This window comes from Rhea americana, unplaced genomic scaffold (assembly GCF_003343005.1).
Source record: "Rhea americana isolate MKP2758 unplaced genomic scaffold, rheAme1 scaffold_49, whole genome shotgun sequence".
In the NCBI taxonomy this organism is placed as follows: domain Eukaryota; kingdom Metazoa; phylum Chordata; class Aves; order Rheiformes; family Rheidae; genus Rhea; species Rhea americana.
Window position 1 is genome coordinate 1,355,774 of NW_028186634.1, and position 26,695 is coordinate 1,382,468.

Below are 26,695 nucleotides of genomic sequence, written 5' to 3' on the forward strand. Positions count from 1 at the left end.
AAACTGAAAAATTTTTTCTCATTTTGCTGCATACACATACAACTCTCATTATTAACAAGAGCAGTTAAGTGTTTGTGCTATGGGTTGTCTGCATGGCTTCTGTCAGCTCTACAGAGTTCCTCACAGTGCTTATGTGAGGAAGCAATTTCCCTCCCTAGTATAGACATGGGAAACGTCTAACCGATCCACCGGAGCTTGGAGGGGCTATCTGGGCTATTMTGCTCTCAGTCTTCTGAAACCCTGTGATGCAATCCAGCTCTCTGATTACACAGCCCCTTCCAGCTCTCCAAACACAAGCATAGCTTTCACTACAGCAAGAACAAATCCAGAGATGCTAATTTATTTTCCRTAGGGTTTGGAGGACAAGGGGTGAATTTCCCTAGGTGTTTGTGCTCTGTAGATTTCCTCTTTGTGCCTCTTCTCACCAGAAGAGTCAGATGGGAGCTAGAGGAAATTGTAGCCCTTGATAGCACGTTTGTGAAAGTAAGAAAAAGGAAGGCAGGGAAGATGACAAGTAGGAGGAAGGAGAGTGGAAATGTGGTTCTGTCCACCTCTGCACAAACCAACAGCACTGGCCAACATTGCCCATATTCACAAAGCAGTGTAGTTGTCTGGACACCATCCATTGCTACCTGAGGCAAAGCGTCAGGCAATTTTGCTTTACAGGACAAAACTTTAAGGCATATGATTCTTTTGTAGGTTGTGTTTGTTGACTTGTAATCACTGAAAACAGAACTCACTGTGAGTAATTCCCATGCTGTGATACTATCTTTCTCCCAAACTGGAAAAAGAAAATCAAACACTTCCACAAAATGTTTCTATAGAAAATCTTCTGTGCTGTCAGTTGATCTTACTCACAYATCTTGATGGAATACTTCTAAACTAGTATAGCATAAATGATTTTTTCCTTTTTCCTTTTGGAGCTGAGCTTATTATCCCTGTTTAAACAACATTCCAGTTGATTTCAGTAGGAAATGTGAGTACACAGATTCCCTTTTCAGCACAGAGGAGGAATTTGAAATGCAACTATGTAATTTAGGAGCACATTGAAAATCAGATAGCTTTACATCCATAAATGATTTTGGAATTTGGAACCTTACCTCATCTCTGTGTAGTGTACAGTTCATAAATCAAAAAAGAAACATTTAAATAGCTAAGAAGGTTAGATTTTAATAGTTGTTCACTTTTTTTTTCTTTTTAAGGGTTTCAGAATCCCGCCATTTACACCTGTACATGCCGGCTGGGATGGCATTCTTGGCAGCCATCACATCTGTTGTTTATTACCATAATATTGAAACATCTAATTTCCCGAAGTTATTAATCGGTATGTCTCACAGTTTTGAAAAATTGGAAGTATGACTGTGTTGATCCTGAGTGTCTGTTCATTTTGTGACAGGTTGCTATACTCTTGATTCTAGCTTGTACTGGTATAGTTACGCTTACATTCTGGTGTAATACTTGCTATTACCAGATTCCAGTCCTGGGTAATGTGAGGAGTTTCTTTAAAACAGTTCATTCTTTTTGACTTTTAATAGTCAGTGCGGTGTTTCCAGGAATCCATTGGGCCAAAAGCTTCTCTAGCAAAAAAAWTAGTTTATGGGAAAAGTAGCATATCTAGGTCTAAAAGCTATCCGAATCCTCTTACTTGTCACCATGTTGCATGAAAATATTGTATAAAATTGAAGCCATTTTACGTTCCTTGTGGTTTAAGACCATAGGGTAGCGTGTGGTCTATTGAAATTTGCAAGGAGTCAGGGGAAATAAGGAGCATTGCTGACTTGTCAGTATGACCCTGGATATGTCACTTTGTCTGCTTGTGCTTGTTTCTTGTTCCTAAAACTTTCTTTGTAAATTGCTTTAAGACCTTTTGAATGGAAAATGCTATATATGAGTTACACAGTATAATAAATATTTATAAAGAAACAAGATAACTATAGAAATCCATTATTGCTGGCAGTCATGCATCTGGTGAGGTGTTCTCTATAGTTTGAGTAGATTACAGACTGTGGATGTATATACACTTAGCTGTCCTGTTACCTATTATTTCTGCGATGGTCCAGGCTCATCAAATTTTTTGAGCTAAGTTTCCATGTTAATGGGTCCTGCTAAACTGTCTCGTGTCATAGTGGCTCTGTGGATCAGAGTTACATTCARTGCTGATCAGCTGGCAAAATATCAGTAACACCTGGATTTGTCAAAGCTTTTAAATATTAAGGATTATTTTGAATTTCATGTTGTCATAAGCAGGCATCCTTCTCTGCAAAAACAATCTGTAACTCATGCTGGAAAAAACAAGATCATTTGTCTTCTAAAGGTCTGATTTTAGTGGTAAAGAAGAAAACAACTACAAGAAAATACAAAAATAACTTAAGATCTACCCAGGCTAGGCAGCCTTTAAGTTTTCTCACCTGGGACTGGTGGTCTTTTCGTACCCTTCTTTTAAGTAGAAACTTAATCTTTTTATGGCCAGATGGGATCATGCAGTCAATTTTTTCATAAGTCAGAGTCTGCTTAATGCTTTCCCACAGCACTGGATGTTGTGTTTTGGGAAAACATTGTCAGCCTGTTACGGTCACTTACAGAAGAAAAGCAATGGTTGTTTTTGTTTGTTTTCCAGATGTATAATGCAGTGTTTAATAATTTAGTACCCCTTCCACATTGCTGCTGTTAAATCATTGAAAATGGTAGTACAAATTTGCAGCTAATTTTTGCTTATTCAAAAAAACTAAAAGTTTTTTTGCACAATCCTTTCCCTGAARAGGTTTCTTTTTTATGATAATTTTGTTCAATATTTAGAGCACTGATCCTGAATGAACTCTGGACAATATTTGATTAATAAGCAGATACACCAATGAATACYGGAACTTGTGTTATTGATAGATATCTATAAGTTAATAACTGGAAGTTATACTATTTAGTGATACTAAAGTTAATTAGTAGGAATTTTCATTTTTGCAAGAATTTCCAAAGAGTAGGCTGATATGGAAATTCAGATCTTCATAGCTAACTGTTAGACAAAAAAAAAAGAAAATCAAACCGCCACATTTCTTTCCCATTTTAGTTAATCTGTTTCAAATTTTAATTCCGAGTCTTAGCAAACTGAGGTCTTCTGTTATTTTATTTTTGGTTTTATTTTTCTTTTCAGTGTCCTTTGTTTGTGAGAAAACTTAAGAAATGTATTTCTAACAATTTCCATTTGGTTAACTAAACTGCAGAGAATTTTATCCAACCCTGAGGGGTGTTGTCTTTCAACATCAATTGCAGCTACTTTGGATTGGCAGCCTGGGAATGGAGAATGCAACCCTGTGCAAATTAGCCCAGAAATAACAACTATACTCAGCTATCAACCCACTAGAGTGCACTGTGGCCATGAGCAGCTTTCCCTTAGTCTAAYACAAACAAGGTGAATGGAAGCCATGAGGAAAAGTTTAAGACGATAAACTCTTGTTTGAGCATATGATAAGGAAAACTGAAAGAGGGTTATTCATTAGTAAAATGCTGCAAAGGAGATAAAATATGCTGCAAGCACATGGTAGAGTAAGTGACCTGCTAAGGCATCTTCTGCTGATGCGCTTGCAGAGAGATGCTAGCAGTATAAAGCAAAGACTAACAGACTCTTACCTAAAACTTACTAAATTCATTGGGAAAACTCTCCTTGACTCTGTGGAGGAGACCCTTAAAGACCTGTTGTTGATTCTGAACAATTTTCCAGTCCTGTGAAATTTTGGGGGAATATTTTAATTTTTTTCACTCTGAACCTTAAAGGAACCAAGTCTATTTGCAGTTCTTCATAAACAGGCAAGAGACTGATWCTGTAACACCTCTCAAGGATTAGCACTGTCCTTTTGGATATGCAAGATTCAGGACTCAAAGTTATTGAGCTGATCTTGGCTCTCAGCTTTACGCCCAGGCTGTTGGCTATTCTGAATTGGTCATTCCATCTCCTTTCAAAAATATTGGAAAAAGTTTGGAATATTTATTCTCTGAAGGTAAYGATTGAGCGCAGGATCCCAGTTGTGTCTGAACTATTGGAACTCGCTACTGGCCTTTTCTGAATCTGATTTTCCCTGTATGATTTTTGACCTGTAATTGCATTTCAACAAACGTAGCTTTTCCACTTTAATACTTTTTCCCAGGTGGCTCTCTTAATAATGCTTATTTTGGTGCTCTTTGCACTTTGTTGCAGAATGGATGTATAGCTATTGTACAGGTTAGTGAGACATTTTGTAGTTGTTTTTGTACTGAATTGGAAAATCTGCTAGCTTTCTCAACGTTCAAAATATGTAATTGAATGTTAACATCTGAGCTGTTTTCGAGTTAAAAATATTTGTATGTTTTATAGATGAATGAAACCCAGAGTTAAACAGTAGGGAAAAATTATGAAATAACATTAGGACTTTGAGGTTTTAAGCTGAGAGGGACAGAAAGATGGGAACACATAGGAGATTTTTTAATGTAATAAAAATGTTAGGGTTTTTAATCATAATTATAGGACTGTTTCACCATTCTTGACAGTAATCTAGTTTTCTAATTAATTTAAATTTTGTGTGCTTTGGCATCATAGTTAATTCTCTTGAATTAGTTTATTGGTTAAAATGGAACTTCCTGTTTCATTGTGTTCCATAATGCTTACTGCACAAAACTTCTCTCCAACAGAGACAGGTTAGTTTTTTGTTTTTTGTTTTTTTTAAGTTCTATTGAGTTAAGTGTGGTATTGCAGATCTTGAGCTTAATCTAATAAAAGCATACAATAGTGATCTTCAGTGGTCTAGCCTGGCAGTGATAACCTACAGCCTATTGTTGAAGGTTGAGCTTGCTTACATCGCATCATTTGGAGAAAATATTTTAATGCCTGTTCTCTCATACATCCCAGAGAGCTGCATAGGGAATGAGGTCAAGTTTTTATTCAAGCCAAATTTACAGTTGTCTTGGTAGCGTGAACCAAATTTGAAGATCATTCACAGGCACCTTCTCCTATGGGGCATCTCCATCCCTTGAACTCATCATTTAAGTGTGTGTTTGCAATGAATGGAAATTTTTTCCAGTAGACTTCACTTTGTGAAACTTGCAAARGTCACCAAATACGATGGGAAAAGAATTTGGAACAAATGTTATCTTAATATTTTCATGTTTGCAGAATTGAATTAAGCTTCTGTTTTTGCCAAGAGAAGGCCACACTCTGGTTTTGTGTATTCTTGTTGCATTCTTTCTGAAGGAATATTTAATATTATTATTTTACAATTTTGCAATTGTTAACCTGATTAATTTTTTTCTCTTACAGCCTTGCTGTTCTACTGGACTTTAGCTTTCATAACTAAAACCATCAAATTTGTAAAGTTCTGTGATAATGATGTCGGATTTTCTCAGCTTCGATTTTGCCTCACAGGACTCTTGGTTATTCTATATGGAATGCTACTTGCTGTAGAAATCAATGTCATCAGGGTGAGGGTGAGTGAGTTTCACACATATGTCTCCTTGTTTCTTTTTCTTCTCCCTTTCTGAGTACTTAGTGTGAAATATGTTGCTAAAGAAGAGAGATAAAATCCAATCGGAAATAGAGGTATATTTGAGAATGAAATATTAACTCAGTTTTATTAGGTCAAATTAACCGATAATTTTTAAAAATAATAATCCTAGGCTCCCCTGTAAATCAAAGATGAATTTCATCATCTTTTTTTTTTTTTTTTTGTCTCTTATGACTCACAGTTTCAATCATCAGAACAGAGTATTTCTGATGCAAGGAAAGACTTGGTAAAAGGAATTGTCTGCTCTACCAGAGAACACTCTTAGACATGCAAATGATGTTTCTTACTTTCCAGGAGCAGGCGAAATGTGATTTACTAGGGCAAATGGAATTACTTTCTAGCCTCCTAGGTAATTTTTTTTTTCCTCCACAATGTCTTCAATTATAACCCAAACTAGGAGTTGACTTTGGAGCCTGCTGGATAGATAGTCCCAATTCTACTTTCTAGATAGCCTTTCCCAAACCTATCACTTTTTTAGGATGTGTGAACTATTTGAGCCCACTCTTAAGTATGCAAGCAAAGAATGTGCTTTTTTTWAAAAAAAAAAWYYTTTTTTTTCCTCTCTCTGTTGTAACAGAACTCCCTTGCAATGGCATTGTAGAGGTTTACTAAATGCAACATGCATAATACAGCATGTTGCTGTTCTAGTGYGTTTTTTATGGTTGGAGAAAAGATGGTGAAGCAGAAATCCCACTATCAATAGGATTTAGATACAGCCTTGAATAGATATTGAATTAAGTATGTGACTGAGTGCTTTTTAGAAATGTAGAAATACATTCCTAAAGAGTTTGGCTTTTCCTTTCCAAAAATGAGTGATGTCTAAAAACAAAGCTGTTATCTTGACAACAGGAAATCATAATCATCTGTCCTCAGTCTTTCATTACTTAGACCAATGAAAGTTTTCTTTAGTGCCATATCCACTCCAGTTTAGTAGTTTCCTAGGCCAATTCATGATGATGCAGATGGCTTCATGTTCTGAGCTAACTAAATGTGAGGCAGCTGTAGTATAGCAGATGAATTGCTGTGAAAGCCTCAGGGCTATGCCCAAGTGAGCATGTCCCTGCTAATGCCCCTGGCCCATGTTGTGCTGTCTGGAACTGAGAGTGAGAAGCTGAGTCTGTCCTGTGCAAAATATAAGATGATTTTTTTTTTCTCAGCTGTACCAGATTGTACTCCATAAAGAAAATAATACTGAATGTTTCTATACTTGTAGGCTAAGTACCTCTAATATGCAGAGGTACTTGAGGAAATTGGATTGCTATGTCAGATTTGGATGTCTGGATTCCTTGACTTCCCTTGAGAACCCAAGCCTTTGTCTCATTGATTATCTRTTTTCTCTTTTACATCTCAGTTATCTATTTTTTGCAGACTTTTTTTTCTCCTTTTCCATGCATTTAATATGATTCTTTGTGGGGACTTTTCTGGATTTCAGAGATACGTTTTCTTCAAAACTCCTAAAGAAGTTAAACCTCCCGAGGATCTCCAGGACCTGGGAGTTCGATTCCTACAGCCATTTGTGAATCTGTTATCCAAAGGAACATATTGGTGGATGAATACGTTCATCAAGACTGCTCATAAAAAACCAATAGACTTGAAAACCATAGGCAAGCTTCCCATTGCCATGAGAGCTCTGACCAATTACATTCGCCTTAATGAGGCTTTTGAAGCACAGAAGGTACGCCAAGCATGAAATTACCTCAGACTCCTTACTAACTGCTTACATTTTCATTACTTTTTTATGCTGTCAGCATGATATAAAATTATATAAATAGATATGATGCAAATAAAGAAGATACTAGCATTGTTTGTCATATACAAGAGATCAAGTACTCAGTTGTACAAATGATTTCTCTAATGGAACACGCAAAACATGCACATTATTGGTTAAGTGCATGTAAACTTTATATAACTACTTTTGTTATGTGCAAAGTAGTTATGGACTGTATTCACTAAATATCACCAAGACTCTTCCTTATAAGAGCCTGGAATCATGGAATTAGAGTTATTATTAATGAGGCCTCCCAGGATAACTTTCTCTGTGTTATTTGAGTTAGTGTTTGTCCACAAGAGAACTTCGAATTGAAATTGCTGCAGCTGAGATTCTGCCTGATTCCCTGGTGGCAGTTCGGTGTGTTCAGAGATTTTTAAGAGTAGTCTTCTGCAGCCCATCTAAGAGAGTATAGCTTTCCAGTCTTCAAGTTCATGTGAATACAAAACCTGTCAGTTTTCTGCCTCTTTGTTTTCCCTTCTCCTGCAGCAGGCCATGAACACCACACTTGCTTGGTCCCTGTGTAAGGGTATGAACGAAAGAATGGCTCCATTTTCTTAGCTGGAGGAGAGTACAAATTAATCCTTTGTTTTGACTCTATTGAAAACGAATGAAATGATAATTGCAATTCTTACGCTGTTCTAGTTCAGAGAATACGGTTTGTTGTTGACTAATAAAACAGAGAAAAGGTATTGACAATATATCAGATTTGGGATTAATACTTAACATACTCTTACTTCTGGGCAGAGCAAAAGGTCGTCACTTCCACAAGGATCTGGGTCAATTTGGCGTGCTCTTTGCTGTGCATTTGGAAGACCTTTGCTTCTCAGTAGCACATTCCGTATTCTGGCGGACTTGCTTGGATTTGCTGGTCCACTCTGCATCTCTGGGATTGTTCACAATGTTGGAAAAGGAAATAACACTATTCGCCCACAGGTACTATCAAATTACCATAATAAGTGTGAGTCAAAAAATTAATGCTATGACTATATATTGTTTGACATCAGTAAAGAAAGTGAATGACATTCTACTTACCTGAAATGATATTAAGAATTCTTAATGTACCACTAATTATCTGCATTTATACCTTGATAGTGAGTGAAGTATTACCCACACATTTAGTCAGGCCTGCAGTCAGGAAAATAACCTCATTCAGGATGATAGTGAAGCATATTCAGAAATCCCACGAACATCGCAGCTAGGTAAAAATAACCCTAGGCACCAGTACAAGCTGGGGGCTGATCTGCTGGAGAGCAGCTCTGCAGGGAAGGACCTRGGAGTGCTGGTGGATGACAAGCTGACCGTGAGCCAGCAATGTGCCCTTGTGGCCAGGAAGGCCAATGGTCTCCTGGGGTGCATTRGGAAGAGTGTTGCCAGSAGGTTGAGGGAGGTGATCCTGCCCCTCTCCTCAGCGCTGGTGAGGTCTCCTCTYGAGTACTGTGTCCAGTTCTGGGCTCCCCAGTACAAGAGAGACATGGAGCTACTGGAAAGAGTCTAGCATAGGACTATGAGGATGCTCAGAGGGCTGGACCACCTGCCCTACRAGGAATGGCTGCGAGAACTGGGCCTGTTTAGCCTGGGGAAGAGAAGACTGWGGGGGGATCTTATCAATGTGTATAAGTACCTGAAGGGAGGGTGTCAAGGGGACAGGGACAAACTCTTTTCAGTGGTGCCATGTGACAGGACAAGAGGCAGTGGGCAGAAATTGAASCACAGGAAGTTCCGCCTGAATATGAGGGGGAATTTCTTCCCTGTGAGAGTGACGGAGCCCTGGCACAGGTTGCCCAGAGAGGTTGTGGAGCCACCTCCTCTGGAKATACTCAAATCCCGCCTGGATGCACCCCTGTCTACCATGCTCTAGGTGACCTTGCTGAGTGGGGAGGTTGGACTAGATGATCTCCAGAGGTCCCTTCCAACCTTACTGATTCTGTGATTCTATGATCTGAGGGATTAAAGTACACTCTTGGGTAGACACTCATTTAAGTATGTGATTGAGTGCTTATCGGAAAGGAGGAAGTGTATTTTTAAGACACTTGGCTTTTCATCCCTAAAAATTAGTTGTGTGTAAGAAGGTTAAAGTAGGCCAAATAATAAATAAAAGGCCACATACAAAGGCCAAATAATTTAGCTATGACAAAGAATTTCTACTAGAGTCTTTGGGGAGACTGGTTTTGAAAGGTCAACTAAAACAAATTTTTAAAGAAGCTACTGAATTGGATGTTCCCCAAAAAAGAAGAAATACTTATTGATTATTTAAAAAGAAGGGAAAAAGAAAAGCTCAGGAAGCATTTACTTATAAGGTGCGGTCTTCAATTTTCTATTAAAAGATCACTTTATTTTTGCAGATTACTTATTRTTGACACTGTTTCCAAAGTCTGTTGATACTGATGAAGATAGTCCTGTTTATTTGAATACACTTTGGATTAGGTCCACCATAAATATTGAAATATATCGAATGTGTTGCAGAAAGTTTAACAAAGGCTTTAGGCTAAAATTAATCATTTATCTGTTTTGCAATCCTTATCCTAATATTTGGAGACTTTAATATAGCCACTAGAAATGGAAACCAGTTAAAGCAGGAAATGAAAAAATAAGACTATAGGGCCTGATGTTGCTGTTTAGTATTGTGGAAGCTTTTGAGCTGTAACTTGATGATTTGTTTCGAACAATTACTACTTCAGCTGAAATTATACCATATCGCTSTTTATAGATTATCTTGTTTAATTTTCCTTTTGAAATGACAGCTGTTGTTCCTCTGTGAAAAATGGTCAGGTCTGAACTAAATAGACCTTGAATAGTGTCTCATTCAGCCTTTGTATCCTTATTGTGTCTTGATAAATGTTTTAATTTACACCATTTGGAAATTGTATAACTGAAATATTCTCTGATGGTTATAGTCCATGTTTGATAGTAACAGGTTTTTCATCTTGGACACAATGACTCCAGAGAGCCTTTTTTTTGTCCCTTTCTAAACTGGCTTGTATGTTTTTTTTTCCCTTTCAAGAAGGCTAGTTACTTTAGTTACTTTTACCTGTTAAAATTGCTTTTGCTGAATTATTAGAAATACCTTTCTAAAATGTATGTAGATTTTCTACTCAAAGCGTATGTAAAAAGACCAGTCTGTTCAGGAAAACTACTATGTATATACACACACCTAGCTAACAGGATTTCTTTTGAAAAATATACACTTGCCGTACTGCCAGAAAAATTACATCCTTACTTGCARTGAATGAGAAAGGAGAACATGGCCTTAACTATTTGTTGCTGAAAACTATGTAGCTGTGGAAATAAACCTTTTAAAACACTATTTTATGAACGTAAAGATGAGTAGGGGAGATGTTGCTTATGTATAATGTGCTACTAAGTTTGAGGGAGTTGGAAAGAACTTCCATACAGTGAGACAGAATCTAACAAGCAAAGCAAGCTGTGTGTACACTAGAGAGCATCTTTTATCCATCCTTTAACATGACATTTCTTCACTTTAAATAGTTCAGATTGGGGAAAAGTTTTAGTGAATCAACTGTATCTTTCAAACAAAAATTCTGTTTGTGAAACTGAAAGCAAAGAGGTAAATCATAAGATATATTTGCTCCATTCTTCAGGCCCTTTGTGACAGACAGAAATTACCACAGAACTGCTTTAGTTAGTGCCACAGAGTACAACAGCATCTTAAGTTCTGTCATGCTCTTCATATTTATTTATAACTCCAGTATCAATATTAATGACCACCTCAGAACTTTCTCAGGTCATGATTTTTTCTCTGTATTAATCATTTAGCCCTGAAGAAGAGACTGAAAGAATGATAACCTTTATATTTTGCCAGTATTATTTTCAACATTGCAAGTAAGGCTTGCAAATTCTAATATTAGAAATATGTGATGACATAACATACTCATATTAAATGACAAAACTACAAAATGTTTTTTTTTAAAAACTCCAGAAGTCATAGATCCCAAAGAAGCAAAAGGCTCAGTATCGACATGTAAGGCAGTGGAGCTCTAGGTCTGTTAAGTATTTAGAAAAATGTCCTTTTATTCAGCCTCTTAGTGGTTAGAGCCTACTGGCACTTTAAAAAAAAGTGTCATTACTCTGAATTACCAGGAAGATAGGGTACTGAAGTAGATCCAACAGATTGGTGACATCATTTGGGGACAAGCCCCCAAATCCATTTTAAAAAATAAAACATTTAGTTGCATCGATTTCTTAAGTTTATGTTAAACGTGAAAGGTTCAGTAAATGTTCAGTTATTTCCTTGTATTTACTGCAGATTGACAAGTGTACAATTCTCATAGTTTAGTCACATAGATGCTCAGTGACTTTGTAAATGAGATTTTAAGAACACCTTGGTGAAAGTATTGTGTGTGTAAGGTTTACGTATGTGTGCATGTATGAGTCCTCTTTTTCTCTCAAGTTGAGTACTAGAAGAGAGAACAAGAACGTTTGTCCCACATATCCTCCCTGCTTATCTATTATATAATGTTTTAAATGTGAATCAGCACTGCACCAAAATCTCACTGCTAGAAAAACATAATCTGTGAAAGCACAATAATATAAAAAACTGCTTCTGCCTCTTAAAAAGCAAGTAGTATTAGCCAAATGTATATGTAGGGCAGCTTCAAAATTGTACTGCTTCAGTCATTGCCTTAGATATAATACAGCTCAATCTGCAACCATCATGATTCATAGTKGTAATAATGCTCACTGTTTCTCTGTGCTATGCTTATGAGCATCTTTGACAATCATAACATCCTGGTGTCACAGATATGTACATTATTCTAGCTCTGCCTTCATAAGAAGCTTTTTTTTWAAAAAAAAWTAATGTGTCAGAGATTCTGTTTTTTCCTAGATTCACTTACAAGTGAACATGTATTTATGGTACAAAAACAGTGCCTCTTTGGTATTGCTGAATGACCTTCCAGACTGCCTCAACAGACAGATCAAACTGTTGTGTGAACAGATTAGACTAGTTTCCTACCATGGGGAGGAATACTGCTGGGTGAGGTGTAACGCACCATGTCAGGGAACTGGTACTGCATGTGTTTGTACAGGCGTGCACTCTTTTCACGGCTTAAAACAAAAGATCATCAAAAAAAAAAAAAAAAAATTTTCACGGCTTAAAACAAAAGATCATCAAAAAAAAAAAAAAAAAAAAAAAGTTGTTTTGCTCATTATCTTGCTTTCTTGTTTGCAAAAGTAAGCATGCATTTCTGTGCTTTTAAGCCTCTAAATTACCCTTCTGATTTCAAGGTGATAGATAGTGTTCCTGATACAGCAATGGCAGGAGCCATCAAGAACGTCAAAATATGAGGTTAAAAAAAAAAAAGAAAAAAAAGATGGAAAAAATACCCTAAGTCTCTGGTTCCAAAAGGTGTGGGACTTGCTCTTCTTCCCTCCTTTCACATTCCTTGTCACCCCTGCTCCTATTTTTGCTCCAGCTCTAGCACTCATAGGATGCTTTTGTGCTCTGACCCAGCCCACTAACCTAGCAAAAAACTACACGAGCTGATTTTCTGAGCTGATTTTCTGTTGTCAATGATTTGAATTGGCTCAGGAAGAGATCCAATGAGCTCCAAAAGTGGCACACAGTAAGTGGCAGAAACATGCAGCTTGGAACAAACTAGGTAGAATAAAGGGTAAGAAGTCGTATCCTCTTTCAGCTGGCTCAGCCTCATTTTATGAAACCACGGCTTTATAAACTAAATTTAGCCTTTGTATTAATAGCTTGTCATGGGTCTTTGTAATGAGTTAATAGCAGGCTATAAGTTGGATCTAAAAAAATGTACAGTTGGTATTTGTGAAATACAATTTAATAAATGTTATAGCAATCTTGAAAGTGTTGTCAACAGCAAAAAAAAATCTATGTAAGCTTGAAGAAGTGTGTTAAACAAGGACTACAGCAGCAATGCAAATGACAAGAAGCCCTCGAGGGAGGGAATAGAAAGAGAATGCTTCGTATTTCTTTACAAGGGGAGAAAGAGGAAGGCAGAGACGTTTTGTTTTCAGAAGGCTTCCCAAGGTAAACCAACTGCTCAACTAGTTGTGGCACCAAGGGTTGTTAAATATAATCTAGAATAAATGCACTTCTTTCCATGTGAACTACAGAAGTGCTTCGAAATGCACTCCAGTGATCTCATGAACTTCCTGAGGAGGTAATGACCACTAATAAAACAATGCTGAGCAAGCCCATTGGATGCCACAAACTGAAATAATGTGTATATTTCCAGGAACTGAAAGGATATATTTTCCAAGAAATTGCAAAGGTCATTTTATGATCTGATAACCTGGAGTGCCAAAATAAGGAGATGAACATCTCTGAAAGGTTATTATATAGCCCTTTCTGGCAATGGGTAATACATGTCTTCGAGTAACTCCATATGGTCATTTGTTAAAAGTGTCTGTCTTTGGATTTCTGATATCCTTCCAGAATTCTATAAATGTCATCTTGCATTTAAATAAAGGTTGCTGAGTTGCACATTATATGTGTGTCTCCTTGAACAGATAAACTGTGAGGTTTTAGATCTTGTTGGGAACAGTTTTAAAGTAATAAGCTGGATATTTCTGCTTATTAATTTTACAAAACTAGTAATTAAATTACAATTACAGCTGACTTATAACTCTTTCTTTTTTTATAGACTAAAATTCTTGGTGTTTTCTTTATTTCATCTCAAGAGTTCCTGTCCAATGCTTATGTCCTGGCTGTACTCTTATTTTTTGCCCTTTTGTTGCAAAGGACATTTCTCCAAGCATCATACTATGTTGCTATTGAAACRGGAATCAACTTGAGAGGTGCAATACAGGTAGGCAATAAATAAATAAATATATTTATTTATGTGCAATTATACACCTGCTTGTAAATACGTATTATAGTTATAGCAGAGATGAATTCTGTTGTAGCAAGTGACATGGTCCTCTCCTGAAATGAATTCAATATGAGTTTTGCCATTCAAGATCTATTCGTTAACTTAGACCTGCATTCTGTCTGTTCTTCCTCTGTATCTTGTTTGATGATTTTATGTAAACGTTTGTTTACTATATCTAATACTGTATTTCTTATTATCTTTCAGCTGATTGATAAGATTGCTGATTGTAAAACTGAACATAATTTATAAAAGAATCTAGATTCTAAAATACATATCACCCATGTAAAAGCTGCATTTTTGTAACATTCCACACAAACAATACATGCTTTAAAATGTCTCTTTAAATACACTTAAAACAAAAGGATACAATGTATTCCCAGTGCATGGAGTACTGTGAGGGTGTTTTGTTCTGTTTTTTTYCATGGATAGTGCCACAAAATCCACTAGCCACAGCAGTCAGTAATTAGCATAAATAAGAGTGGTAAAATGGAGTCCATAATTATTGCATAACTGTGAACAGCAGATCAAAGATTTGTGCCTGGAAAAAGAGTAAATAAGGTGAGAATTAGGTACAATGTGATAATGCCAAATGCACCAGCTGAAACCTACCCTTTGACAGCTTAAAAGCCAACCTTATAAGTTAACACTGCTTTTCCATTGAACTGCATAGGTCATCGTGAAAGTCTGTGTGATAGATGAATGCTTTCAATAGCAGCATAATTATTTAATCCTTCTTTTATCATACACTTGTGAGCACTTCTTAGCTGCTAGATTTTTGGATTCCATCCATTGGTTTTCCCTTCTTAGAGTAAAATAGAAAATTTTTGAAGAAATAAAAATGCAACACAAAATACATGAGAAAGTTGCATGTTTTGTGTCAAGCAGAAGAGCCATCACTGACTGAAAAGAATATCTACTGTAGTAATTAGAAAATGGTAAAAGGGGAATTGCAGGAGAATAATAGTACATTTCCATCAAATTTGATACAAGAAAGGGCTCATCTTCTCTGCATTATGTATTACAGAGACGTTCATATAACTATCAGCATTTTTCCCATTCAGATTGGAAAATTTTTGACCATCATCCTGTAGGCAGGAAAATTAGTGTTAATGACAATCTCCTTGACAAGGAAATATTTTTAAACAAATTTTCTTTTTTCCTTTTTTTAACTTTTCTTTAACCCTCTTTTTTTTTCTCCTTTATATAAACCTGCACCTATTCTACATGCTATGTATGATTTCATGCCTTCAGATGAAGTGCCAGCTATCCATCATGAGGCATTTAGCTAGTCAGGGTGCCTCCTATCAGCTAAGTCTCATGACTTTCTGTAAAGCATCACCATGTAGCCTTTTACTGAACAAACTGGAAAAGATATACTTTCATTTTAGTGCATTAAGTTATTTTTAGACATGGTGCCTAGTTCTGTTCTGAAGTTACAACTTAATTCGGTATRGGATGAGACTTGTTACTGTATTTATCCGTGAATTGAAGTTTGTAATGGGACTGAACTTTCTAATCAAAATTTAACAACAGGCTCAACAAGGGACCTGGCTCTGGGGTTGGATGAGACAGGAATTTTACCAGAGGAAAAAATAACAAGATTTATTATACATTGAATATAATAATGAAGTTATTTGCACTCGTGGAAGGAGCACTGCATGGAGAAGCTGAAGGCATAAATAGTAATCACAAATAGGTTTTTGGGCCTCCTGGACAATAGAAGTTTCATTCTCTTACTCCTCTACAGGACTGCAGCAAGAGGATACTTGCATGACCATTATGAACCTAAATGCACTAAGTTTTAAGAGGCTGAGAAATACAACCGTAGTTTAAAATTYTTAATTGTAACACAAAAGGCCACCTAGGCTCTTCGTTTCAGTTATAGAGAATTTTGGTTCCCCTTGGCATGCTGGACTATGGCCTCTGTTTTAGTTGGAGCTATAGGTATTTTGTGTACACTGCCACTTTTTTTTTCTGTTTTGCAGACAAAAATATACAATAAAATTATGCAGCTCTCAACTTCTAACATGTCTATGGGGGAGATGACTGCAGGCCAGATCTGTAACYTGGTTGCCATAGATACAAATCAGCTGATGTGGTTCTTTTTCCTCTGCCCCAACCTTTGGGCTATGCCAGTACAGGTAAGGGAGTTGAACATGACTTTGTCATTAATGTGCATAGATYTGTAGTGATTGTTCACTTATGAATTTAATGAAAGTAGAGATATTAAAGAAGGTAAAGAATAAMTTGAAATAAGACTTCAAATTATTAATATCTAAAAATATTTTATCTAATATACTTTGTGTCTGACAGGACTCTCAGTATTTAAGATTGCATTAGGATCCTGAACTTGACTACTGCCAGATGCTTAGCATTTGTAGCAAGTTCAGCAGGTTGTATTGTTACAGTTTATTAGCCAGAATATATTGCAATCAGTTGTTTTCTGAATTGCAACAGAGCAGATAATGAAAGCAGCAAGTTATTCAAAAATATGATCACTTAAATATGGTCCTTTGGACATTACTTAAAACTACTGTTGCCTCATGGATGGCAAATTCCAGAATCATTTGTTACATGAAATGGGTTTGGTACTTTGTCCTCTGCAGTGTCTTTGGCCTRGTCTCTCTAAATACTCACATTGCTTCAGTTTCTTTTCCTATGCAGATAACATAGTGCAGATCACTCTTTTCAGTTGCACTCAATTGACTAATACCTTGTTCCATGTCCCTTAACTCTGTAGCCTGTATAATGCTCCATGAAATACAGCTGTGTCTTGTTCAAGTCTTTAAGAGGAGGAAAGCAGAGCCCTGCCTCAGAGGGTACTTTCAGAATTGATTTAAATTAATCTAAGCATGTTTTATTACTGAAATGACAGTTTGTACTGTCTATACTTTCTCCAAACACAGTTTTACTTTTCTTCCTTATTTCACCTTTGTAGGCTGTACAGTAYGCCACATCAGCTTGCAGAACTACTGAAAAACTAATCTACTACTTTTTTTTGGTGAGGTAGTACTCCTTTGACTCAGTGCTAAGTGGCCCATCTCACAGCATGGCCACACGATTAATCAAGTTTATGCTAGTGAGATAGCAGAATCATAGTAGCAGGAGGTCAGAGCTATCTGGGTACAATCTTAGATTGTTTTTCACTCTTATTAAAACAGTGGAGAAGTGCAAATTACTTTGGAAGATTCAGTACTAAGAAGAGCTGGCACTATAGTAAATAGTTTTCTCTGATATAAATACAGTACACTGCAATTCTTTCTGTTTTGGGTTATTCAGCATATTTTCATTGAGTGTCTCATTGACAAAAGTAAATACAAATAAACAAAAGAAGCAGCAGGTTTTATATTCACTCACTCTTTTCTAAATGTACAATTTATTTCCAGAAATATTGGTGAAAACTGTGTTCATCGCAGTTCATCTAGTTCCAGCACTATGCAGAGGCTAATTAGAGTGGTGTGGAACTCAGAGAGAGCAAACAGTCTACTCAGCTGTTTTGCATTTTGTTCCTTGCTCTTAGCGAAAGATGAAATTGTTTTCATGAGTCTATGCCTGGACTGCAACTGACTGATCYTCTTGCAGAAGAGAAGGCTTAGAGGAGATCTTATTAGTGTACATAAATATCTGAAGGGAAGGTGTAAAGGGGATGGGGCCAGATTCCTTTCAGCGGTGCCCAACAATAGGGTAAGAGGCAACAGGAGCAAACTGAAATACAGGAAGTTCTATCTGAACATGAGGAAAAACGTTTTTTTACTGTGAGGATGACAGAGCACTGGAACAAGTTGCCCAGAGATGTTGCAGAATCTCCATCCCTGGAGCTGCTCAAAAGCCATGTAGGTAAGGTCCTAGGTAATGTGCTGTAGGTGACTCTGCTTGAGTAGGAGGCTTGGATGAGATATCTCCAGAGATTCCCTCCGACCTCAACCATTCTGTGATTCTGTGAAGTGTCCGTTTCCTTAAACATCAGATAGTAGTAATTTTCTGTAAGACATTAAATATGTAAGACATGCTCTATTCAGAAGTCGTTTWAAAAAAAATCAGGTGACTAAAACACTAGCCTGGCCATCGAGACATCTGAATCCTCTTCTGAGGAGAAAGTTACATATTAGAATTGATTTTTGTAGTTGTCCTTGTCAGCAGATGGACTGGAACTTCTTTCTATAGATCAGATGAACCATTCCTGCTTTGTGCTGGCTTCAGCCTCATCTGAYTGCATAGGAAGCCAGACTGACTCTCTAATAGGGGGAAGGTGTGTGTGTATGGGGGGTCTGGCTTAATTATTTTCCCCAATTGTATTTTTTTGCGGATTTAGTGAGGAAAATGCTGGGGAGGGGCAAAATGGGACCTTCTTCCTTGTCAATGGAAGACTTATTTGTATTATTGTTCACCCTGYAGTACTCTTCTGCAAATCTAGACAACGTGTGTCAAAGCAAGCTCATATTTTGTGGATGGTGCATGCATTGCAAGATACATACCAAGGAGTCACATTTGTCATTAAGTCCTCTCCAAAACTTGTTTCCGCAGTGTTCATTCTGACTTATTTTTACAAGGCAGTGAAAGCAATTACTGAATGCTCAAGAGGCTGCTAATAAAAAGTTGAACAAGCTACTTTGTTTGGTTAAGAGCTAGAAAGCAATTAAAAACTTGTTTTAAAATAATCAGCATTTCAGCATCTGCTTTGTATTTTRTAATTACTCTTGACTAAAAGATCTACCCATTCATAAAAGCTTAGATTTTTCTGTGTGTTTTAGATAATTCGAGCCCCATCTTCACTCTGACTACAGTCAATAGGAACTTTATCATTGTGTTAAGTTACTGTTTCAAGCCCATTGAAACCAATTGAAAGAGGCCCAGGGATGCCCACTGGTTGAAAGGTACCCTCAGTAGATTTGGCTCAAACCCTGTGAGCAAAGTGAGGCCCTATAAAGACTTCATTTAGCCTCTCTCTTATGAACACCCTTGTTTGATTCCATTGTGATTATTAAAAAATCCTGTATTCTCACATCACTGATTTAGTTTACAGGTGTAATAAAAGGACATTTGATTCTTTCAAAAGTGTCTTCAAAGTAGTTACTGGCTGAAAGAATTTGCCACTTCAGTAGGTAATCAACACACTAGATTTCTTTCATTTGTAACAACAACAAGAGTTATCAGTGAATGTTATGTTCGTGGTACATATCTCGGGCAAAGAGAAGTTTTGAGATTTTGATGAAAGGGAAGCGAAGTGCTTCATTATACTGTTGTCTAAATACATGATTATTACCCTCTCAGAAATATTAATGAGAGTTCTGCTGCATGACTATCTAGCAGTTCAGATATTATCTACGTATTTTTTTCCTGACCGTTTAGTATGCAGTATGATAAACATAAGAATTACTCAGTAATTTTTACAGATTTCAGCACATTTCAGATACTAGTATCCACATACTTAAACTGAAAATATGTATTTTTGTCTCATGATCAATATGTTGAAAAGCTTATCCTTTTATCACAGTATAAAGGAAAAGATGGAAATGGGGTAATTTTTAATTTATTGAAAACAAAGCATTATTGTTGAAAAATATTGGCTACTTCCATAGCCAGGAGGGAAGAAAAAGCCCTGAGCTTGCACCTCCCTCTGGAGCCAGTTTTCTGGAGTTTTCTCCTCCTTAGCAAAGAAACAGTGGCTCCTTTTCTAGAAGCAGGTGCCCCTAATGACCTTGACAATCAGCCCGTACAGGGGGAGCAGTAATGCAGGGAGTCAATGGTTCCACACCACTTTGTACTTCCAAACATCTGTTACTGTGTATCTTCCAATGCTTTCCTGTGTTTTGAGGGCCTAGATTTTATGCCTATGAGGAAGCAGTTGAAAATGAGTATCTTGATTTGTAAATATTTTTTTAAAATCTTCTGGAGGTGCACTCTACCAAGGTTATCTGACACAGGCCTTGCATGTTTTCATTAGATTCATATACTCATGAATTTCCTGACTTCAGATAGAAGCACTCTTCTGAAGTGTGTAAGTTTACTCTAACACAACGCAAAAACAAACAAACAACCCCTCCAACAACAACAAAAAAACCCCAACTATTTAACTCTTTTTTGTACTAGTTCTGTACTGTATATACAATAGGACTTTACTACTTTGATATCACATATTTCCAAGTAAATACCATGACTCATTTTAAGAATAACATTTTAGATTAGGTCATCTGCAGAGAGGTGACCAAGTATTGTTAAGAGGGAAGAAAAAAGCTTTCTTTACTCTGTATGTTTTATATCCATGAAAATGCTGAGATGGGTGGAAAGTAAGGACTCTGATTTTCTTGCTGGAATTTTCTCTGATTTTCTTGCACCCAATTCCCATGAATATATGCCGAGTGGATGATTTTAGCCCTGCTATCCATATAACTGCTTAGCTTTGAAATGATGGAAGATAGAATTTCTGTATTATATGAGTATGCCACTGCAACAAGATGATCACACTTTAAGGAAACTTTTTTTTTTTTTTTTTTTTTTTTTTTTTTTTTTTTTTTTTGACTTAAGGAAAATGGTATAAGAAATTAACTTCTGATCACTGTATCTTATACTGTGATTAGTTTAGCAGCATATATTATATTTTATATAATAGTGTCAATGCTCCAAAATGCTCAGGAATTGGACGTTGGAGTAGTGGTTATTTAACATTCCATAGCTTGAACATCTTGTTTGCATTATTGTGCTGTTCATAATGTCTGTCTTTTTTACTGTTTCCATCCTGACTGTAGCTTTCTCTGAATAGATAGTGAACAATGCAGACTTTATTTATCCAAAGACAAGCTGCTTTCTCTCTCTCTCTTTTTTTTTTTTTTAACAGTTTTTCTAACTTTCTTTTAATGGATATTGCATGTGTGGTACTATGCATCCTTAAAACAGTTCACGTTTGTCTAGTGTCTATTTGAAGAGCAGATTCTCAGTGGTATGATTCCTTTTCTATATGCATGTAGATGCGAAGATTAGCATTTGTCAGCATTCATTTCATGAACATTCAAGAAAAATAACATTTATAATATATCATTGAATCTTTATGATTCTTTCACACTAGTTTCTGTAGTAAGCAACTACTTCTTTATGATGTAGAGCAGTGRGATCAGAACAAGTTGTGAGATGTGGTTTCTCTTCCTGGTTAAAAAGGGGCGAAGGTGTGGGGAGATGTAAATGTCAAAGCAGAAAAATGACCGTAGAAGTCAAAGAAAATGAAAAAGCTATGTCGTCTGGTCAATGGGGRAAAATATTCAATAGTAACTATAAATGGAATAGCTCAACATGTTACCTGGAAGTTATTTTAAATAGGTAATAGGGGTTATGTTTTTGAAGATGTGCAATACTATACTACCATATTCTACTATTCGTAGTGGGGAGTCCATGAAGCGAAGAAACACAGAGCGAACACAGTTTGCTAAATCTCTTGCAGTATATGATTAAAATCACAGAATCTGCAAGTTGGAGAAGAACTCTGTAGGTTTATTTAGTCTCTTTGTTTATTTATTTATTAGAATATCTTGATGCTCAGCTGAGGCRGTGGAGCATCTAACTCAGTTGGTTAGAGCATGGTGCTAATAATGCCAAGGTYGTGGGTTCCCCTCTAYKGGCCACTTGTTTGAGAGTTGGACTAGATGATCTCCAGAGGTCCCTTCCAACCTTACCAATTCTATGATTCTATGATGTGGTTAGGAATTGATAAATTTATTTGGGGGCAGGTTTAGCTCAGTTGGTTAGAGCATGGTGCTGCTAATGCCAAGGTCGCGGGTTCAGTYCCTGTATAGGCTATGCCAGGGTTAGCTTTAGCTCAGCAGGTTAAAGCATGGTGCTAATAATGCCAAGGTTGTGGGTTCAATCCCCATATGGGCCACTTGTTTCCCTGCTGAGCAGGGGGGTTGGACTAGATGATCTCCAGAGGTCGCTTCCAACCTTACTGATTCTATGATACCAAACTGTGCGTTTTTTACCAGTGATGCAGAATGTACAAAGCTTGCAGGTAGGTTTAGCTTCAGTGAATTGTTGTTTTGAACRTGCTCTCTGGTTACCCTGTGGCGGGTCTTTGTGGTGCATATACAGAGTGAAGTTATTCCAAGTTTTCCCCTTACTCTCTTTCTTCCAACAGATAATTGTGGGAGTCCTTCTGCTCTACTACCTTCTTGGAATCAGTGCCTTAATTGGAGCAGCAGTAATCATAATACTTGCACCTGTTCAGTACTTTGTAGCAACAAAACTCTCACAAGCCCAGAGAAGCACATTGGTAAGTGTCTTCAGAATTGTACATGACATAAATACTTTGGTATTTATACATTGGTTTATGTTTAGAATTGCAAAGCCTAACCACCTGGCATTGAGCAACAACTGATTTTCAGATATTTTGTAATGTTCAAGAATGACCAGTGCAAGAAGGTGAAAAAGTTGAAAAAGTGACAAACTTAAGTAGTAAAGATGCAACTTATCTTGAGTTTTATCTCGGATTTTATAGCTTTCAACAAATTTCAATTTTTTTTTWAWTTTTTAACAAGTTACTTAACATAAGATCTTTCTTACTTGCATATGTAAATGAAGACAATAATAATTGATTGAAATGCCCTCACGCAGCCCTATGTCCTATGTACAAATTCCAAGTAAGTAATTTATGTAGGTCAATCTGTCCARTCGCAAAAGGAAGAAGGAATGCTGCATCCTAACCTAGGTGCCAACTGTGTGATAGATGTGGAAACTCACTCAAAGTGATTTATTTGTGTAACATCTGGACAGTCCTGACTCCCACAGCATGCTGCTGAAATGGGGAGCTTAGAGGTCTGCTGAGCTGCAAGCTGTTCCTTGATCCCTCACTTGGCTCATCTCTAATTTTTTGAATCCTCTGCATCACTGCTGAGAAAGTTACCTCAGTTAGTTGGAATTTTTGGGCCCAGCTGCTCTGAATCTTATTTCCACATTCAGTGACTATTACACTGCCAAGGAAGCTCTGTGAACCTGTAATGGAGCTGAGCAGCAGGGTTTGCTTGTTGAAATCTCTTCTACTATAAATGATGAGTGGTAATGAAACTTATTCATGTACCTTCTTGTGTGAAAAGTAGTGTTTTCCCATCAGTAGTATCCATCCATCTAGAAATAKAGCCAGTATTCATCCTGTAGTATCTAAGCAGATAGTCAGGATCATCTAGAATTTCCTATGAGTGGGAGTGGTGTATTTTGTGGTATGTCTCCACTATGCAGAACAGTGTGGTACGAAAATCCCTGAGCTAACCTGAAAACTGCAAGCAGCGTAACTTTACTAGTGCACTGCTGTTCCTGAGCCAGTTRGCCTTGCCCATGGTCAAGATTTCTSACAGTGATCATAGCTTCTTGTTAATGCAGCCTTGCTGCTTTGAAGCCTGGCAGTGTTGTTTCCACACAGGCAGAGTAGGTTGCCCATTCATAGCTTAGCTGTTAGTTCTGTTCTTCTCTGTCCATTGCAAATGTGCCTGTTTGAAAATCCAACCAGTTTGCTGGGTGGTAGTGGTCATAAGAGGTTGTCTTGCAAATTATCAGAAAGCTGTCAGAGGAGTATAATTTTCAGTACCAGCTATGTGATTTGGGAGTACAAACCCACTGGCTTTTCACTAATGAGCTTTAGGGAATCTCACCTCTGCAAAAAACAGTGAAGTATCTAAATAGACAGACATAGGAAAATGTACTTGGCTGATCAAGGGCCTGCATACAATTTTTGTGTGTGAGCATTGTGTTTAGTGGTCAGATGCTTAAACTATCATCTCTAAGTATGTATTTATGTAAATGTTGCAGGAGTACTCCAATGAGAGACTGAAGAAGACAAATGAGATGCTTCGAGGCATTAAGCTCCTTAAACTCTATGCTTGGGAGCATATCTTTCACAGCAGTGTAGAGGAAACCAGACAAAAAGAAATGACTAGCCTCAAGGCTTTTGCCCTTTATACCTCCATATCCAGTAAGTCTCCTCCCTYCTTCTAATCCATTGTTCAGCTGCAGTGCTACTGCATTATTAGTTACTAATGAGGTTACCATTTCTCAATTGAGATTGTTTCAGTTGCTTTAGGCTCTAATGCTGTGCTCCTTGCTTTCCATTTGGACAGACGTTCCTTTTAATTCAGTAGAATTTTCCCTGTATAGGAAATAAGCTTAAGTGGGAAAGTCAAGATTAATGTGTCATAGCATTAGCTTTTCTGGAGAAAAGCTTTTAGAGGACAAGTGTTTCACAAGCTAGCCCCAGCAATACAACACGAAGAAAGAAGCTTTTGTTGATGTGATTTCCCCCTCCCCCCATTTTGCACAATACAGGGTATCACAGTATCACATGACAAGAAATGTATGCTTCTATTGGAGCTTCAACAGATCATACTTTTCTCACTCAAAACCTAGTTCTAGTTGTTTTATATATATATATTTATATATATATATATATATATATATATGTATATGTATTTATGTATGTATGTATATGTATATAAACAAGTCATGCTTACTAGCATTTCTGTTTTATGGAAGGGAAACAATGAGTCATAGCACTTGCAGTATTCTATATCCAGATAAAGATTTCTTCTTTAATGTCATGTCACCTTTCCAGTTACTCTTAAGACATTTTTCCTCCTTTTCAAATGATCTAAGGCCAGCTGGACTCTGGAACTGAAGAGATCCCGTACAACATGTATAATTTGTACTATAATATTTTAGAAATAAGTAGTCAAGTCATACTGAAGAGCACTATTCATCTGTAAGATACTGGTGAACTGAAAACCTCTAGTGAGAAACACTCAAACACTATGAGCTGCCTGTACAATATTTTTCAGACTGATAAAGCAGACTGCTGCTTAGGAAAATAACTTCCCATCTGGTTAGTATTATGTGGCCACATGTCCAAGAGATGTTCTAGTGACTTTTTTCCCTGCCTTTCATGGAGATAATGTACTCTGAGGGCAAGATTCTGGTCCCGCTGAAGTCAGTGGACATTAAGTTGAGGTTTCCATTGACTTTCCTGAGACCAGAAYTTTTCTCTGGTGGTCTGGGACTTTCTGTGCTTGAAGGATAGTTTCCATTTCAACATAAAATAGAATTTCGCTGGAGTAGATGAGATGACCAGAAACTCCATGATATAGATGGGCCAATTAGAGATCAGCTGACCAGTAGATGAGGTGACCAGAGACTCCATTCTACACCCAGATCAACATAGGTGGTCTCCCTTTGTTTTCAGGGCTTCATGTGGCCTGAAATCTATCTATAGTCAGAGCCACAGGTTCAGCTGAAGGACTGAAGGGGTGATGTCATTATCAGACGTACTGTATTCAGTGATACATGAGTACTGATATTTGCTGCACACAGCTCAATATGTATTGCCACCTAAGGATATAGTGATAATGTGTTCACTACTTTCTCTTTTTCTCTCTCTTACATATACATTATTTGCATTATGCAGTAGATAGTGAATGTGTGTGTGTGTGTACACACATATATATATATATACACTCACACACAAATATATGTGTATATAATAAATGTGTATATAATAAAATATATATTTTTCATTTTTTTGTTAAGTAAGGGGAAAAAAAGATGGGAATGACCAAGATTTTCATGCCCTATTGGTCAAGAGAGAAGGTGGGCATTTTCTATAGCCACAAGAAAACAGATTTTTTTTTCTTGTTTGGTTTAAAACGCTGTTTTGAGTGTACTCCTAAATTATTTTCCAAGTATACTTAGCTATTAACATGAATTAAAAAACATGGTTGGATCTGCTTCTATTCAGCAAGAATAGCTTTGTGTAGGTTTATAGAAAATAGATCTACAAGGTTAGGGCAGTGTTGGCTAGACTGCAAGAGAGCTTTAAGACAGCATAGAAATTGTTCCTATGTCTACTGCCCCCCTTTTTCCAGTGCCTGGATACATTTTGTACATGAATTGTTTGTGGGTACTGTAAGAACTACTATAAAAAAAATAGTCTTCCAATCAGTATTATTTTGATTGTGAAATAAAACCAAGCAAAGGTCAAAACAGAATGGTTGTCATGTGTGTGAAATTGTATCCTCAGGGAGTGGTGGAGGAGTCAGGAGTTTGGGATATGATCATAGCTATGGTTTTGATTGAAACCAAGTCCTAGATGGGCAAATGGTTATTGTAGCATTGTTAATCCATATTTCTGTCTTAAAAGAAATCGCATTTGCAGAAATTGCATTTGCTTGCTTCTCCTTAATAGTTATTAGAGACTAGTTAATAGTCTCTAAAAGGTATAAATTATGACTTGCTATAGTGAGGGAATCCAGGGCACTGAGGCAAATACTGCCAGAGCTCAGGGAGGAAATGAATTCATTACTTGCATTTAGTAATTCCAGGCCCAGCTGAAATCAGAACTCTACCACATTTAGGTATTGTTGCCATCTATATAAAAATTCCCAAGGGTAATCACAGTCAAAATATCCAAACCTCACAAAGCAAGTGTAATTATGTCTATCCAAAGCAAATAAGCCACCTAGTTCAACCTTCTGTAGCAATTTGTGGTGGCACAGGGCTCTGTGCAAGTTCTCATTCAA

General features: G+C 37.0%; 1 protein-coding gene across 1 annotated transcript in view; it reads left to right on the top strand.

Moving 5' to 3' along the window:
* ABCC8 (ATP binding cassette subfamily C member 8) overlaps positions 1 to 26,695 on the top strand; it is an 89,881-nt gene that overhangs the window by 13,780 nt on the left and 49,406 nt on the right. Inside the window, exons 3-10 of the mRNA XM_085317082.1 lie at positions 1,203 to 1,324; positions 5,282 to 5,448; positions 6,958 to 7,200; positions 8,041 to 8,229; positions 13,926 to 14,090; positions 16,139 to 16,294; positions 22,276 to 22,410; positions 23,940 to 24,102. Coding sequence (XP_085173208.1) covers positions 1,203 to 1,324; positions 5,282 to 5,448; positions 6,958 to 7,200; positions 8,041 to 8,229; positions 13,926 to 14,090; positions 16,139 to 16,294; positions 22,276 to 22,410; positions 23,940 to 24,102 — 1,340 coding nt within the window. The remainder of the gene's footprint in view (positions 1 to 1,202; positions 1,325 to 5,281; positions 5,449 to 6,957; positions 7,201 to 8,040; positions 8,230 to 13,925; positions 14,091 to 16,138; positions 16,295 to 22,275; positions 22,411 to 23,939; positions 24,103 to 26,695) is intronic.